Here is an 18,785-nt window from a genome sequence, read left to right as displayed (position 1 = left end):
TGACCTAACATAATCGTTTGTGGTGCATTCGCTGTAAAGCCTTTTTGAAATCGGACACTATGGTGGGATTAACAACAAGATTACCTTTAAAATGGTGTAAGATAGTTGTATGTTTGAGGAATTTTAATTATGAGATTTCTGTTGTTTGAATTTGGCACCCTGCACTTTCACTGGCTGTTGTCATATCGATCCCGTTAACTTTTTAGGGCTGCAATCCCGTTAACCTGTTGGGGATGGGGGCGCTGTTTAGACTATTTATGCTAATGTGGCTAATTTTTTAAACGGCTTCCCACAAAATCCTTGATCGTACAATATGCATATTATTATTATTATTGGATAGAAAACAGTCTATAGTTTCTATAGGAGTTGAAATTTTGTCTCTAAGTGGAACAGAGCCCATTCTACAGCAATTTCCCTGACATGGAGTCAGATTTGAGAAACGTTGGCCACTTTTCTGAAGTCATTTAAAAGGGCTCTGTCGTTGCTATGACTATACGGACACTTCTTACGTCTTCCCCTGGATGCCTTTACGTGATGACGATTCCAACGGGCTCGATTGCTCGTTCACAGGCCCTACAAATGAAAAAAACCTTTAGCTAGCAAGTCTTTTCTTGCTGCGTAACGCGCGTGGAAGACACCGACCCTCTCCTGTTCCAAGCGTTAGTTTAGCCTGTTATATTTCTCCGGTCATCTTTTCACTCGTTATAGGAGTTACAAACATCACAAAGTAGTTAATTTAAAGCGTTTTATAGCAATTTATATCCGTTTAGTGCGATTTTGGGACATTTATTTTTGCAACGATGTGAAAAGTTGGGCACGCTTTTCAGTTCATCCCGAACGTAGTTGACATTTCCACATGGCAAGAGGACAGCTTTCCACCAAAAGACGATTTCTCCCAAGAAAGGATCCTTTGCCCAAGATACTGATGGAAGAACAGCTCAAGGTAGGACATTTTTATTATGATAAATCGTGTTTCTGTCGAAACATTTTAGTGGCTTAGGACGCCATGTTTTTTGACGTAGCTTCGCTTGGCGCAAACTGTATTGAAAAGTAAGGATAAATTAAAAAATGTAATAACGCAATTGTATTAAGAATTAAATTGTCTATCAATCCCTGTCCACCCTATATTTTTTAGTCACGTTTATGAGTATTTATGTATAAGAGTAGATCACTGTCTAAGTGGCGCAAGGACGTTTTCTTTACCAGCTTGTCTACATTTCACATTGTCTAACCATGATTTTGGTGGCTAAATATAAACATTTTCGATCAAACTGTATATGCATGTTGTAATGTGATGTTACAGGAGTGTCATCGGAAGAATTCTGAGAAGGTTAGTGAAAAAATTAATATCTTTTGGCGATGTTGACTTTTATCGCTCACTTTGGCTAGAATCAATGCTGGGCTGCTAATTGCTATGTGCTAAGCTAATATAACGATTTATTGTGTTTTCGCTGTAAGACACTTAGAAAATCTGAAATATTGTCTGTATTCACAGGATCTGTGTCTTTCGATTCGTGTATGCTGTGTATTTTTACGAAATGTTTGATGATTAGTAGTTAGGTAAACACGTTGCTCATTGTAATTATTCTAGTCCATTTGTGATGGTGGGTGCAATTGTAAACTATGCCATATACCTGAAATATGCACTTTTTTCTAACAAAACCTATCCCATACCATAAATATGTTATCAGACTGTCATCTAATGAGTTTTTTTGTTGGTTAGGGGCTATAAATATCTTAGTTTAGCCGAATTGGTGATGGCTACTGGTGTTGGTGGACAAATAAAAGATGGTGGATTATGCTAATGTGTTTTTAGGTAATAGATGTACATCTTTACATATTGTGTCTTCCCTGTAAAACATTTTAAAAATCGGAAATGTTGACTGGATTCACAAGATCTGTGTCTTTCATTAGCTGTATTGGACTTTAATGTGTGAAAGTTAAATATTTAAAAAAAATATTTTTTTTGAATTTCGCGGCACTGGTTTTTCAGTGGGGGGGGGGGGGGGGGTGCCGCTAGCGCCACGCTGATCCTAGACAGGTTAAGAGATACAGTTGTGTGTTTCCTGTCCTTCATGAGATCACCAAATGAAAAGCACTCGTCATAACTGTCCCCTAAGTGTCCACGGACCATTACCATATTCTCAAAAGTAGAAACATTGTTTAATTATTCAAAATTTGATTTCCAAGGGTCTCTCTGTGTTCCACAGTTTACATTCCAATCTCGAACACTACAGAGCATAGGGGCAGCGTATTTTATGACCGACCATAAAACAGTTGACTTCCCACTCAGAGAGAGCACGCTGTAGAGCGGACCCCCCTGTAACCAGATCCTTCCGATCGTCACAAGAGAGTTCTGACAAGTGCTTCATGCTGAACAATGACTTCAAATTGTTAATAAAAAAAATGCACTTAGCGTTTGACATGAGAGCGCTAACTGTTTTAGTTCAATGAGAGTGGGTAAGATGCTAAGCTATTGGCTCAGTTGATAAACTAGAGGGAAATGTTAACGGAGTTACAAAATCAATTGTGATGTACTAGAAGGCAGCAGGCCATGTTTCAAAGGATCTCCGGCAGGAACTCTCACCCACTTAGGAGAACTACGAAAATAAAACAACAATATCAATGACTGGCCGTGTGAGCTATGTCAAGAATTAGAAACAAGTAGAACAATGGATGAATCAAGGCTAAATGCTTTAAGTGAGTCAGTCTTGTAGGAAAAGGAAAAAACATCATGCACCCACTTCCACACAGGTGTATATACACAAACCGACACGCACACACGACAGGAATGGCCCTTTGTGCTGCTATTTGGAAGAATGTTATTTCCTTCAACATTGACAGCAACACACTATTGAAAAGGCTCAAAGTAACACCATGCAAAATAGGTGACACATAACCATAGTCAAAAATGTGGACTCTCCAAAATGTGACTAACTTGTTTTCTGTCTAAATGGTTTTCTGTGTGTTAACTGCTACTACACTCTGACCTTAGAGGAAAAAAACATATTAGAAATATACCTTTAACACGTTGACTGAGTGTTGCCCATTACTGGTCGAAAATTACTACACTACAACATAGTGCTGTCACAATACCAGTATCATGAAACAAGAAGCAGACTGAACTCCATGGTCCTTTAACAACCTGTTTTAGGTCACATATTGTGTGCCTCGTTTAGAAATAAAAACGTGCCTCTGGGTGACAACTCTTTTCCCTGGGAAATTGAGTCCACTTAATGTGTTGCTTACTTGCCATGAAACTTGTGACATCACTATAACATTACTCGTCACTTTTGTAAAGCACCGGGAATTGTGGATGCTTACATATTATCCAACACTAAATCATATTAATTGAGATAAGGTTTGATGTAGAATCCGCAAAGTGAGGTGAGTCGCTATTTTCAATGCGAGTTAGAGGAAGACATTATCCCTGAGGCTCAACTTTGCGGCTTTCGCGTGCACACCCACACACGTCCACTATCGGATGTGCACACACACCCAAACACAACTTGTGGCTGCCTCATTAGATACAGCTTTCAAAACATTCAGACGCCTGGAGTATTATCTATTTCACATTCACTCAGCAACAGGCCACAAAGTCTTTTATAAAAAATAATCATTACATTTGAGGGTGTATTCTTTCATTCAGATCCATTACATTCCAATTCAGGAGATTAATTGACATTCATATCCAGATGACTTTTTTGCAATTAATTAATTAGATTTCAATGCTCTTTCTGAAATGGGACTTGACCCCAACCCTGGTTTCTACATAGGCCTACAGTATAAGGCCCCTCAGAGAGAACTAACGACTCAATGTCGTCTGTTATTTAATGGATTCATAAATTATTTAATCTATGGTGGCTTCTCAAGCATAATTTAGCTGGACAGCAAACTCAACTAGCTGTAGGCCCCATACAATAGGACAGATTTTTTGGACTCAAGTCACGACTTGGACTACAGTCACAAATTTGATGACTTGAGACTCGACTTGATAGAAAATAAAATAACTGGGGACTTGACTTGGAGCCTCAAGACTCGGGACTCGACTTTGACTTGAAATTATCTGGCCATGTTTTGTAACGTTTTGTCACTCATTTTGTGGCAGAGTCGCTAGTGAAATGCAAATTATTGTTCCATGTATAAATGGTATGGATATAGCAATTTGGTCTCCCAAGGGGAGGCTTTGCAGTCTTGCCCTCTACCGGTATCCGTTCAGATAGCCTCTGTATCAGGCTTAACCTGTCCTATTTCTTTTGGGCTATTGTCCATGTATATTTGGTAAATCTACTTGTATATTTTGTATGATATAGCACTTTCACATCAACCTGTCTTGCTTTCATGCCCTTACAACTGCTACAAGGTCCCCATTTTACAATGACATAATCAAAATGTGTTGTAGACAAAATAATGAAAAGGACTGTCTGGTAGCCTCAATAAATAGAGAAAGATTTATAGTTGAACAAGTCATCGCATGTATAGATTTTATTTTTACTTTACTTCAGACATGACTTGAAAATACTTTGCTCGACTTGCTCTTAGAATGCACGACCTGGACTCTTATTTATTTAACTAGGCAAGTCAGTTAAGAACAAATTCTTTTATACAATGACGGCCTACCAAGAGGCAAAAGGCCTCCTGTTGGGACGGGGGCTGGGAACGGGAAATTGACTCGACCTGTTCTACTTGGGACTCGACGTAAGATGGATCTCGTGACTTAAGACTTGCTTGTGACTCGAATAATAGTGACTTGGTCCCACTTCTACAACAGGATGTACCAGCTAGTCTATTGCATGTGATATTTGTTGGTGTTTGTTCTTAATAACACACCTGTTGAAGTAAACAGTGAATCATTCTCACCTTTTGAGCTCGGTAATGAGCAGAACGGTGCAGGGGATACCCAGAGTCATCAGAGACACCGAGTTGACGACAGGCTTAACGAAGGCCAAACCAGTGGTGATCCCGGACAAGATGCCGATGACCACTTTGAACCTTGACCTGGAAGGCAAAGAGACCTATATGACCACAGAGCAAAACATACTGGCAAAGCTGCATCTGCTTTATTTAGAATGTGATGAGCACTGGGAAGAGTGTGACATGGGAGTATAGTAGACAAACAGAAAAACAGTATAAAATAACAAAAACAGCTGTATATTGAGGATTCAAATAGATGCAATTTATCATCTGAGGATTTGAAAAATCCTTTATTTTGATGTCGGACAGTTTAGATGTGATGGCTTTGGTTACAAAGAAGGACAAACAGTGCCTTCAGAAAGTACTCACACTCCTTGACCTTTTCCACATTTTGTTGTGTTACAGCCTGAATTTAAAATTGATTAAAATTCAGATTGTCACTGGCCTACACACAACACCCCATAATGTCAAAGTGGAATTATGCTATTCGATTTTTTTTTTTAATTAATTACAACTGAAAAGCTGAAATGTCATTAGTCAAGTATTCAACAGTGAATTTCAAAACGCAGATTCAACCAAAGTCCAGAGAGGTTTTTCAATGCGTCGCAAGGAAGGGCACCTTTTATTTGCATTCATTTAACCCTTATTTTACCAGGTAAGTTGACTGAGAACACATTCTCATTTACAGCAATGACATGGGGAAAGGTTACAGGGGAGAGAGGGGGATGACTGAGCCAATTGGAAGCTGGAAATGATTAGGTGCCCATGGTGGTATTGGGAATTTAGCCAGGCCACCGAAGTTAACACCCCTAAGTTAACACCAGAGGAAAGAGTGCCTCCTACTGGCCCTCCAACACCACTTCCAGCAACATCTAGTCTCCCATCCAGAGACAGACCAGGACCAACCCTGCTTAGCTTCAGATAAAAGTGGGATGCAGGGTGGTATGCTGCTGGCACCTATTGGTAGATGGGTAAAAATAATACATTTTTGAATATTGACCATCCCTTTGAGCATGGTGAAGTTACTAATTTCACTTTGGATTGTGTAGTCACTACAAAGATACAGGCGTCCTTCCTACCTCAGTTGCTGAAGAGGAAGGAAAGCACTCAGTGATTTCACCATGAGGCCAATGGTGTTGTTAAAACAGTTACAATGTTTAATGGCTGTGATAGTTTTCTCCTGAGGACTGATCCACAACATTATATAGTTTACATTTTTTATTTATAAAGTACCAGTAAAAAGTTGACACACCTACTGATTATAGGGTGTTTATTTTCACTATTTTCTACATCGTAGAATAATAGTGAAGACATCAAATTATGAAATAACACATATGGAATCATGTAGTAACCAAAAAAGTGCTAAACAAGTCTAAATACATTTGAGATTCCTTAAAGTAGCCACCATTTATTTGCCTTGATGACAGCTTTGCACTCTTGTCATTCACTAAACCAGCTTCATGAGGAATGTTTTTCCAACAGTCTTGAAGGGCTGCTTTTCTTTCACTCTGAGGTCCGACTCATCCCAATTGGGTTGAGGTCGGGTGATTGTGGAGGCCAGGTCATCTGATGCAGCACTCAATCACTCTCCTTCTTGTTGAAATAGTCCTTACACAGTCTGAAGGTGTGTTTTGGGTCATTGTCCTGTTGAAAAACAAATGATAGTCCCACTAAGCGCAAACCAGATGGGATGGCGTATTGCTGCAGAATGCTGTGGTAGCAATGCTGGTTAAGTGTGTCTTGAATTCTAAATAAATCACAGACAGTGTCATCAGCAAAGCACCCCCACACCTCCTCCTCCATGCTTCACGGTGGGAACCACACATGCGAAGATCATCCGTTCATCTATTCTGCGTCTCACAAAGACACGGCGGTTGGAACCAAAAATCTCAAATTTGGACTCAGACCAAATGACAGATTTCCACCGGTCTAATGTCCATTGCTCGTGTTTCTTAGCACAAGCAAGTCTCTTATTATTATTGGCGTCCTTTAGCAGTGGTTTCTATGCAGCAATTCGACCACGAAGGCCTGATTCTCTGAACAGTTGATGTTGAGATGTGTCTGTTACTTGAACTCTGTGAAGCATTTATTTGGCTGCAATCTGAGGTGCAGTTAACTCTAATGAACTTATCCTCTGCAGCAGAGACAACTCTGGGTGGCGGTCCTCATGAGAGCCAGTTCCATCATAGCACTAGATGGTTTTTACGACTGCACTTGAAGAAACTTTCAAAGTTCTTGAAATTTTCCAGATTGACTGACTTTTGTTTCTCTTCACTTATTTGAGCTGTTCTTGCCATATGGTATTTTACCAAATAAGGCTATATTCTGTATACCCCCCTACCTTGTCACAACACAACTGATTGACTCAAACTTACAAAGGAAAGAAATTCCACACATGAACTTTTAACAAGGCACACCTGTTAATTGAAATGCTCTCCAGGTGATTACCCCATGAAGCTGGTTGAGAGAATGCCAAGACTTTGCAATGCTGTCATCAAGGCAAATGGTGGCTACTTTGAAGAATCTCAAAAATATTTTGATTTGTTTAAGACTTTTTTGGTTACTACATGATATGACATATGTGTTATTTCATAGTTTTGATGTCTTCACTATTATTCTACAATAGGTGTCTAAACTTTTGACTGGTACTGTATGTGTGAAACTTGTTTTGATTTAGAATGGACCATTATCACGCACCGGTCTCAAAACATGCACTTAAATAGCAAATGGAAGATGCTTTTACCGTTGTTTATTTTCATGCCAGCCAGGTAGGCTATACTTAAGCAATGTGCTTAATATTAGGAAAGTTGAGAAATAAATAAATATATATAGTAGGCCTAGTCTATAGAAATTTGATGGGATCCTACTCTTTTTAGAGGCCATCACTCTGTTTTCCCATGCAATTGCATAGCCTGCGCAACATGGGCTAATGGGATCTCATGAATTGTTTGATTAGATTTTCGATCATATTTGCATTGATGTCAGAGTGATTAGAGGGACAATAGAGTGCTGAGTACCAGGCAGTTTGCAAGTTTGGTAGGCTACTAATGACCATCAGCAGCATCAGAGCTTGGAGAAGCCTAATTACAGTGAATAAAGGGTCACGTGGAATTTGACTGGCGTCATGACTCATGACCGCCGGTGTTACGGTAATACAGTCATCTAACAGCCCTTAACACAACAAAATGTGGAATAAGTCAAGGGGTATCAACACTTTCTGAAGGCACTGTAGCTCTAGAGAAGTCCTCACTTTGGGAACTCTGTTCCTTCTTCCTGAAGGGAGCAGCTGCGACATTGTGAATAGAGGATGTCCTCAGGGCCCTTATTGATTGTGGAGATGAGTGACGGTGAGTTGTTTAGCGCCAGTAATGCAACTTGAGATGCAATGCAAGATGTCATGTGAGACATCAACTTCAATAAATGTTTTTATTTGCAATGATTCCCTTTAGATCGTATTATTTTGTGCCACTAACGATCCAGGTAAGACTAAGGAAAGTCCTTAGAGACAATAGGACTGACAGCCTGTCGTCTCAAGGACCCATAATGGCAATACTAATAGATGTGCTGCCATTTAGGCTGACACTAGCTGAAATAACTAGGTAGAGTAAACATGGATGACAGCCACCAGAGGTGTCCATAATGCCTTTAATGACAATGGAAAGGGATATAGGGACATGTGATGCAGCTTTGACTGGTGTCAGCTATCTCAGACAGGACTATTATTAAACATAGGCATACCAATGGCCACATGACAAAGAGTAGCCAACAGCAAACTTAATGAAACACCAAGAGTGGAAAAAGCTCATGGTAAAATAAACATCTATGAAACTGAAATGGTAAGTGTTTCTTTCATCCGGAAAGTTGTTTACTCAAAGAGAACAAATTAAAAGTTAGAAATGTAATATTTTACATTATGTTGCATAGATGACCAGCTGGCCAGTGTTTTCACTGACATGTTTATTTAACCTTTATTTAACTAGGCAAGCCAGTTAAGATCAAATTCTTAATTACAATGACGCTCTACCCCGGCCAAACCAGGACGACACTGCACCACCCTATGGGACTCCCAATCACGGCCGGATGTGATTCAGCCTGGATTCGAACCAGGGACTGTAGTGATGCCTCTTACACTGTGGTGGGTGCCTTAGGGCTCCCAAGTTGCGCGGCGGTCTATTTTCAACCTATCCCTGACCCAGTCTAATACCAGCTTGTTTCAAGCCGACCACTAGTCCTCGTGACCAAGAACGCCAAGGTAACCTACCTAAATTACTATCGCCCCGTAGCACTAGAATCTATAGCCATGAAATGCTTTAAAAGGCTGGTCATGGCTCACATCAACACCATTTGGAGGTGGAGGGTCCGTCATTATCTGGGGCGGTGTGCCACAGCATCATCGGACTGAGCAGCTCCAAACCATGATGCTCCCTTCACCATACTTCACAGTTGGGATGAGGTTGTTCCTTCCAAACAACTCAACTTTAGTTTCATCTGTCCACAGAATATTTTGCCAGTAGCGCTTTGGAACATCCAGATGCTCTTTTGCGAACTTCAGAAGTGCAGCAACGTTTTTTTTGGACAGCAGTGGCTTCTTCCGTGGTGTCCTCCCATGTACACCATTCTTGTTTAGTGTTTTACGTATCGTAGACTCGTCAACACAAGATGTTAGCATGCTCCAGAGATTTCTTTAAGTCTTTAGCTGACACTAAAATTCTTCTTAACCTCATTGAGCATTCTGCGCTGTGCTCTTGCAGTCATCTTTGCAGGACGGCCACTCATAGGGAGAGTAACAACACTGCTAAACTCTCTCCATTTATTGACAATCAAGGCTTTTAGAGATACTTTTGTAACCCTTTCCAGCTTTATGCAAGTCGACAATTCTTAATCTCGGGTCTTCTGAGAACTATTTTGTTCAAGGCATGGTTCACATCAGGCAATGCTTCTTATGAATAGCAAACTCACATTTTATGAGTGTTTTTATAGGACAGGGCAGCTCTAACCAACATCTTCAATCTCACCTCAATGATTTTGGAGAAGTCATTAGCCTTGGGGTTCACATACTTTTTCAAACCTACACTGCGAATGTTTACATTATGTATTCAATATAGACAAGAAAAATACAATAATGTGTGTTATTAGTTTAAGCAGACTGTGTTTGTCTATTGTTGTGACAGATGAAGATCAGATCTAATTTTATGACTAATTTATGCAGAAATCCAGATAATTCCAAAAGGACACACACACACACGTGTATGCATGTATGTATGGTACGCAATGTATGTATGTATGTATGTATGTATGTATGTATGTTTAACGTACGTACGTATCACACGCATACTGACACATTCACACACACCACATACGCTGCTGCTATTGTGTATTACCTATCCTGTTGCCTAGTCACTTTACCTCTACCTATATGTACATAGCTACCACAATTAAATTGTACCCTTGCACATCGACTCGGTACTAGCACTCCCTGTATACAGCCATGTTATTTTTTACTCGTTATTCACTGTGTATTTATTCCTCATGTCACTATTTCTATTTATTTTGTATCTTTAACTCAGCATTTTCAAAAAAGTACCCATAAGTAAGCATATCACTATTTATGAAGCATGTGACAAATACAATTTTATTTGATACCATGTAGTTTAATGGAACTGAAACCAACCAGTCCCCCAAAAGGCTAGAGTCTGCACAGACCCTTCATATCTGCAAACATCGAAGCGCAATGGCCAAGGTGAAGGGAGTGAATTGAGCAGTGAGACCAGGCAAACTGTTGACTCACCGGTCATTCCTGAACATCTTGGGCAGATATCTCTTGGGGAACCACATGCCGATGGCACACATGAGCACCCACAGGATGGACAACTCATCCAGCATCTGACCCAGGAAACTGAGGGTGGCATGGAAGTATGTGGAGCCAATACCTGAGGCAAGGGAGACACACCAAAGTTACATGCTATACAAAACCAACACTGTGCCTTTTAATTAATTAGGCATAATAAGACAACATCTGATCATTTGTGGTGCTATTGACAACAGGTGTTACTGGTAGTCCACAGGTGGTGTGTTATTTGTACTATGAATGAAATTGCTGTAACTCTGGTCAAAAGCAGTGACTCCGGAATAGGGTACCATTTCAGATGCACAGGATTTGCAAGCACACAGAGCTCCTCAACTCCCCCAGACTAATTTGATTCACTTTTATATTATTACTTTGTGATAATTTTCCAGAAATGTTCCCTTCAAATTGTGGTCTTGGTTCTTTCAAAACAAGGAAATATCACCCTCTTGCAGAAATCAAACTTATCTGATTAGCTTCAGGATGTTTTGAAACCCAATTTTACACATCCTCTCACATTGAAAACAGAGGGAGAGTTCCCCTGAAACCCAATTATCTCACTACAGACATCAACCCCTAGCCCTTCAACCACCTAAACTCTAACCTCCCCAGATCCGACAGTACCACACAGGTGTGAACAATGTGGCAAAATCTCTTTTGCCCATGGAAGGCAAGGTGGGGCCATCTCAGATTTACCCTGTGCACTGCCTGAGGCCGAAACGTGTTCTTAAGCTACAGCGGAATAAATTAATAACTAAAGATTATTTATGGTGTGGTGTCCAATCTCTTTCACCAAGGTGGAGCCATTGCCACACTGCTTGACCTATCCAGTCCCTTCAGAACTGCATGCGGTGAACAGAGGATGTGTTTCTCAATTCTGGTCCTGGGGACTAAAAAGGGGCACATTTTTGTTTTTGCCCTTCAGGTCAACAGGACCAGAACTGGGAAACACATTCTCTCAGTGTTCACTGCATCCAGACACTCTGGGTAGGGCCTAGCTAGACAGAGGAAGGAGCCAGGAGACCAGTCATTCAGCTCTAGATTAGATTCCAGCTGTGTTCCAACTCAGGTCAGAGGTGAACTCAGCTGTAGAAACTGTAAGGAGAGGCAGAAGTTATTCGAATTGTGGCCACAGTGCAGCTGCTGTCCCACTAGGCGTGTAATGCAGTATGCTATTAACTCTCTGCAATCTATTTTACGGTCTTTATAGTCATCCATTTTAGACTGCAGACTTACAGATCAGGATACAGTTTAATATGTTGTTTGGGATTGTGGGTGATGCTGTAAATTTAGGTAACCCCACAGCCTGGACAATAATCTGCAGTGTAGGCTTCGCAGAGACATAACAAAATAGAAAATGGCAGCTGTACAAATAACTCAAGACCCCTTTGACCTCACAAACACGGCAGAATGGCCAAGATTCGAGAGGTTTTGTCTGGCATCAGGGCTGAATGCAAAACCAGAGGAATATCAGTTGAACTCTCTTATACAGTGCCTTGAAAAACTATTCACACCCTTTCACTTTTTCCACATTTTGCTGTGTTACAGCCTGAAAATTGATTAAATTTAGAGTTTGTTTCACTGGCCTACACACAATACCCCATAATGTGAAAGTGGAATGATGTTTTTAGAAATTTTTACAAATAAATAAATTAAAAGCTAAAACGTCTTGAGTCAAATTATTCAACCCCTTTGTTATGGCAAGCCTAAATAAGCTGAGGAGCAAACATTTGCTTAATAAGTTGCATGGACTGTGTGCAATAATAGTGTTTGACATGCTTTTTGAATGACTACCTAATTTCTGTACCCCGCACATACAATTATCTGTAAGGTCCCTCAGTTGAACAGTTAACATCAAACACAGATTCAACAAAAAACAGGGAGATTTCCAATGCCTCACAAAGGGAACCCATTGGTATATGGTATTATATATATATATATATATATATATATATATATATATATATATATATATATATATATATATATATATATATATATATATATATATATCGCTCTCATCCAACACTTCCCACACTGCCCCTACTCGGATGGTATCGCGCCGTCCCAACCTTCGCTCTCTCTCCCCCGCTACTCTCTCCTCTTCCATCCTATCATCTCTTCCCTCTGCTCAAACCTTCTCCAACCTATCTCCTGATTCTGCCTCCTCAACCCTCCTCTCCTCCCTTTCTGCATCCTTTGACTCTCTATGTCCCCTATCCTCCAGGCCGGCTCGGTCCTCCCCTCCTGCTCCGTGGCTCGACGACTCATTGCGAGCTCACAGAACAGGGCTCCGGGCAGCCGAGCGGAAATGGAGGAAAACTCGCCTCCCTGCGGACCTGGCATCCTTTCACTCCCTCCTCTCTACATTCTCCTCTTCTGTCTCTGCTGCTAAAGCCAATTTCTACCACTCTAAATTCCAAGCATCTGCCTCTAACCCTAGGAAGCTCTTTGCCACCTTCTCCTCCCTCCTGAATCCTCCTCCCCCTCCTCCCCCCTCCTCCCTCTCTGCTGATGACTTCGTCAACCATTTTGAAAAGAAGGTCGACGACATCCGATCCTCGTTTGCTAAGTCAAACGACACCGCTGGTTCTGCTCACACTGCCCTACCCTGTGCTTTGACCTCTTTCTCCCCTCTCTCTCCAGATGAAATCTCGCGTCTTGTGACGGCCGGCCGCCCAACAACCTGCCCGCTTGACCCTATCTTGTCTTCTCTTCTCCAGACCATTTCCGGAGACCTTCTCCCTTACCTCATCTCGCTCATCAACTCATCCTTGACCGCTGGCTACGTCCCTTCCGTCTTCAAGAGAGCGAGAGTTGCACCCCTTCTGAAAAAACCTACACTCGATCCCTCCGATGTCAACAACTACAGACCAGTATCCCTTCTTTCTTTTCTCTCCAAAACTCTTGAACGTGCCGTCCTTGGCCAGCTCTCCTGCTATCTCTCTCAGAATGACCTTCTTGATCCAAATCAGTCAGGTTTCAAGACTAGTCATTCAACTGAGACTGCTCTTCTCTGTGTCACGGAGGCGCTCCCCACTGCTAAAGCTAACTCTCTCTCCTCTGCTCTCATCCTTCTAGACCTATCGGCTGCCTTTGATACTGTGAACCATCAGATCCTCCTCTCCACCCTCTCCGAGCTGGGCATCTCCGGCGCGGCCCACGCTTGGATTGCGTCCTACCTGACAGGTCGCTCCTACCAGGTGGCGTGGCGAGAATCTGTCTCCGCACCACGTGCTCTCACCACTGGTGTCCCCCAGGGCTCTGTTCTAGGCCCTCTCCTATTCTCGCTATACACCAAGTCACTTGGCTCTGTCATATCCTCACATGGTCTCTCCTATCATTGCTATGCAGACGACACACAATTAATCTTCTCCTTTCCCCCCTCTGATAACCAGGTGGTGAATCGCATCTCTGCATGTCTGGCAGACATATCAGTGTGGATGACGGATCACCACCTCAAGCTGAACCTCGGCAGGACGGAGCTGCTCTTCCTCCCGGGGAAGGACTGCCCGTTCCATGATCTCGCCATCACGGTTGACAACTCCATTGTGTCCTCCTCCCAGAGTGCTAAGAACCTTGGCGTGATCCTGGACAACACCCTGTCGTTCTCAACTAACATCAAGGCGGTGATCCGTTCCTGTAGGTTCATGCTCTACAACATTCGCAGAGTACGACCCTGCCTCACGCAGGAAGCGGCGCAGGTCCTAATCCAGGCACTTGTCATCTCCCGTCTGGATTACTGCAACTCGCTGTTGGCTGGGCTCCCTGCCTGTGCCATTAAACCCCTACAACTCATTCAGAACGCCGCAGCCCGTCTGGTGTTCAACTTTCCCAAGTTCTCTCACGTCACCCCGCTCCTCCGCTCTCTCCACTGGCTTCCAGTTGAAGCTCGCATCCGCTACAAGACCATGGTGATTGCCTACGGAGCTGTGAGGGGAACGGCACCTCTGTACCTTCAGGCTCTGATCAGGCCCTACACCCAAACAAGGGCACTGCGTTCATCCACCTCTGGCCTGCTCGCCTCCCTACCTCTGAGGAAGTACAGTTCCCGCTCAGCCCAGTCAAAACTGTTCGCTGCTCTGGCACCCCAATGGTGGAACAAACTCCCTCACGACGCCAGGTCAGCGGAGTCAATCACCACCTTCCAGAGAGAACAGAAAACCCACCTCTTTAAGGAATACCTAGGATAGGATAAAGTAATCCTTCTAACCCCCCCCCCCCCTTAAAAGAGTTAGATGCACTATTGTAAAGTGGTTGTTCCACTGGATATCATAAGGTGAATGCACCAATTTGTAAGTCGCTCTGGATAAGAGCATCTGCTAAATGACTTAAATGTAATGTAAATGTATATACACACACACACACACACACACACACACACACACATACATATATATATATATATATATATATATATATATATATTATACACACATACTGTTAACGGAATTTAATAATTCCTATATGTGTCTATTGTTCAATTCAAATCACTCTGTCTTGTTTCTAAGAATTTGTAAGCGCCTTATTTTGCATAAAATAGACAGAGACCAGTCTCAGAATCAGCCAATAGCATTTATTCTCGTGAGCGCGCTCCCATTGAACCACGAACAACAGTTTATATACAAAATATGACGTCATTGGTTGCTGAATGAATCTCCTCCTCTCGACCAAGACAAAACAGGTTCAAAAGCTCATTCCAACTCACCAGCGCACACACGACACACAATTTAACTGGATTAACTCCTGAAGTTTCACCATAATTTATTACCACTTTAGCAGACAGCTCCGGATAATGGAAAACCTAGGGAGGCACTCGCTGCCTTATCTAAATATCCCAGAGCTAAGTTGAGTCGGTTCAACCATAGGTTAACGATCCTTTTTGCTTACCTAATAACCCACAACACATACCTCTCCAACTAAGTTGGAATGGTGTTTATTATGTTTTAATTACTCCTTATTCATAATACATAATCCCTTCCTTATGAATTAACATTATTAAATCAGATATAATAATACAGGGTAGAGTTCAATTAGTTATAGTTCTATTTAAATGTAGATTTTGCTTAGTCATTATTCATAAATTCCTAGCACATACATAAACACAGACAAATACACATATATACACACACAGTTGAAGTCAGAAGTTTACATAAACTTAGTTTGGAGTAATTAAAACTTGTTTTTCAACCAGTCCACAAATTTCTTGTTAACAAACTATAGTTTTGGCAAGTTGTTGAGGACATCTACTTTGTGCATGACCCATACTTTTTCCAACAATTCTTCACAGACAGATTATTTCACTGTATCACAATTCCAGTGGGTCAGAAGATTAAAGGCACAGTATGTAAACAGCTTGGAAAATTCCAGAAAACGCTGTCATGGCTTTAGATGCTTCTGATAGGCTAATTGACATCATTTGAGTCAATTGGAGCTGTACCTGTGGATGTATTTCAAGGCCTACCTTCAAAGTGCCTCTTTGCTTGACATCATGGGAAAATCAAAAGAAATCAGCTAAGACCTCAGAAAAAAATGTAGATCTCCACGAGTTTGGTTCATTGTTGGGAGCAATTTCCAAACGCCTGAAGGTACCACGTTCATCTGTACAAACAAGAGTACGCAAGTATAAACACCATGGGACCACACAGCCGTCATACCGCTCAGGAAGGAGACGCGTTCTGTCTCCTAGAGATGAACGTACTTTGATGCGAAAAGTGCAAATCAATCCCAGAACAACAGCAAAGGACCTTGTGAAGATGCTGGAGGAAACAGGTAGAAAAGTATCTATATCCACAGTAAAACAAGTCCTATATCGACATAACCTGAAAGGCCACTCAGCAAGGAAGAAGCCACTGCTCCAAAACCACCATAAACAAGCCAGACTAAGGTTTGCAACTACACATGGGGACAAAGATCATACTTTTAGAAGAAATGTCTGCTGGTCTGATGGAACAAAAATGGAACTGTTTGGCCATAATAACCATCGTTATGTTTAGAGGAAAAAGGGGGATGCTTGCAAGCCAGAGAACACCATCCCAACCGTGAAGCACAGGGGTGGCAGCATAATATTGTGGGGGTGCTTTGCTGCAGGAGGGAATGGTGCACTTCACAAAATACATGGCATCATGTGGGAGGAAAAGTATGTGGATATATTGAAGCAACATCTCAATACATCAGTCACGGCGTTAACTTGGGTCAAATGTTTCGGGTAGCCTTCCACAAGCTTCCCACAATAAGTTGGTTGAATTTTGGCCCATTCCTCATGACAGAGCTGGTGTAACTGAGTCAGATTTGTAGGCCTCCTTGATCGCACACTGTTTTTCAGTTCTGCCCACAAATTTTCTATAGGATTGAGGTCAGGGCTTTGTGATGGCCACTCCAATACCTTGACTTTGTTGTCCTTAAGCCATTTTGCCACAACTTTGGAAGTGTCATTGTCCATTTGGAAGACCCATTTGCGACCAAGCTTTAACTTGTTTGGGATAGGGGGCAGCATTTTCACTTTTGGATGAATAGCGTGCCCAGAGTGAACTGCCTCCTACTCAGTCCCAGATGTTAATATATGCATATTATTATTAGTATTGGGTAGAAAACGCTCTGAAGTTTCTAAAACTGTTTGAATTATGTCTGTGAGTATAACATAACTCATATGGCAAGCAAAAACCTGAGGTTTGTAGTTTTTGAACTCACCCCTATTGAATACACAGTGGGATATGGGTTATTTTGCACTTCCTAAGGCTTCCACTAGATGTCAACTGTCTTTAGAATGTTGTTTCAGGCTGCTCATGTGAAGGGGGCCGGATGGGAGCTGTTTGACTAAGGGGTCTGCCTACAGCCTCGTTTTCAGTCACGAGCTTTCACTTGAGAGGTAGCTCTCGTTCCATTACTTTTCTACAGACAATGAAATTCTCCGGTTGGAACATTATTGAACTTTTATGATAAAAACATCCTAAAGATTGATTCTATACTTAGTTTGACAAGTTTCTTCGGCCTGTAATATAACTTTTTGAACGTTTCGTCCGAATGGACCAGATCGCACTTTTTGATTTGTTTACCAAACGCCCTAACAAAAGAAGCTATTGGACATAAATGGACATTATTGAACAAAACAAGCATTTTTTATGGAACTGTGATTCCTGGGAGAGCATTCTGATTAAGATCAAAGGTAAGTGAATATTTATAATGCTATTTATGAATAAATGTTGACTACCCAACATGACGGACATTTCTCTGGCTGGTTTGGGCTCTGAGCGCCGTTCTCAGATTATGCTTTTTCCGTAAAGTTTTTTTGAAATCTGACACAGCGGTTGCATCTAAAGTTCCATGTATAATAGTTGTATTTTCATCAACATTTATTATGAGTATTTCTGTAAATTCATGTGGCTCTCTGCAATATCACTGCATGTTTTGGAACTACTGAACGTAACACGCCAATGTAAAATAATAATTTTGGATATAAATATGAACTTTACCGAACAAGACATACATGTATTGTGTAACATGAAGTCCTATGAGTGTCATCTGATGAAGTGATTAATTTTATCTCTATTTGTGCTTTTTGTGACTCCTCTCTTTGGCGGGAAAAATGGCTGGGTTTTTCTGTGACTTGGTGGTGACCTAACATAATCTTTTGTGGAGCTTTCACTGTAAAGCATTTTTGAAAATCAGACACTGTGGCTGGATTAACGAGAATTCTATCTTTAAAATGGTGCCTAATACTGTATGTTTGAGAAATTTAATTTATGAGATTTCTGTTGATTTGTATTTGCCGCCCTGCAATTCCATTGGCTGTTGGCTAGCGGAAGTCATAGACATGTTAAACAAGTTAAAGGCAATGTTACCAAATACTAATTGAGTGTATGTAAACTTCTGACCCACTGGGAATGTGATGAAATAAATTAAAGCTGAAATAAATCATTCTCTCTACTAATATTCTGACATTTCACATTCTTAAAATAAAGTGGTGATTCGAACTGACAGGAAATTTTTACTCAGACTAAATGTCAGGAATTGTGAAATACTAAGT

General features: G+C 41.3%; 1 protein-coding gene across 2 annotated transcripts in view; it reads right to left on the bottom strand.

Moving 5' to 3' along the window:
• LOC129824121 (alkaline ceramidase 2-like) overlaps window positions 1-18,785 on the bottom strand; it is a 46,536-nt gene that overhangs the window by 13,639 nt on the left and 14,112 nt on the right. For both annotated transcript variants that reach the window (XM_055883480.1, XM_055883490.1), the window contains exons 3-4: window positions 10,703-10,844; window positions 4,861-4,998 (exon numbers count right to left, since the gene is read on the bottom strand). In XM_055883480.1, coding sequence (XP_055739455.1) covers window positions 4,861-4,998; window positions 10,703-10,844 — 280 coding nt within the window. The remainder of the gene's footprint in view (window positions 1-4,860; window positions 4,999-10,702; window positions 10,845-18,785) is intronic.

The sequence above is a fragment of the Salvelinus fontinalis genome, chromosome 2, assembly GCF_029448725.1.
Source record: "Salvelinus fontinalis isolate EN_2023a chromosome 2, ASM2944872v1, whole genome shotgun sequence".
Taxonomy (NCBI): Eukaryota; Metazoa; Chordata; class Actinopteri; order Salmoniformes; family Salmonidae; genus Salvelinus; species Salvelinus fontinalis.
Note: the sequence above shows the minus strand (reverse complement) of the source record. Positions and strands in the feature narration are given on the sequence as shown.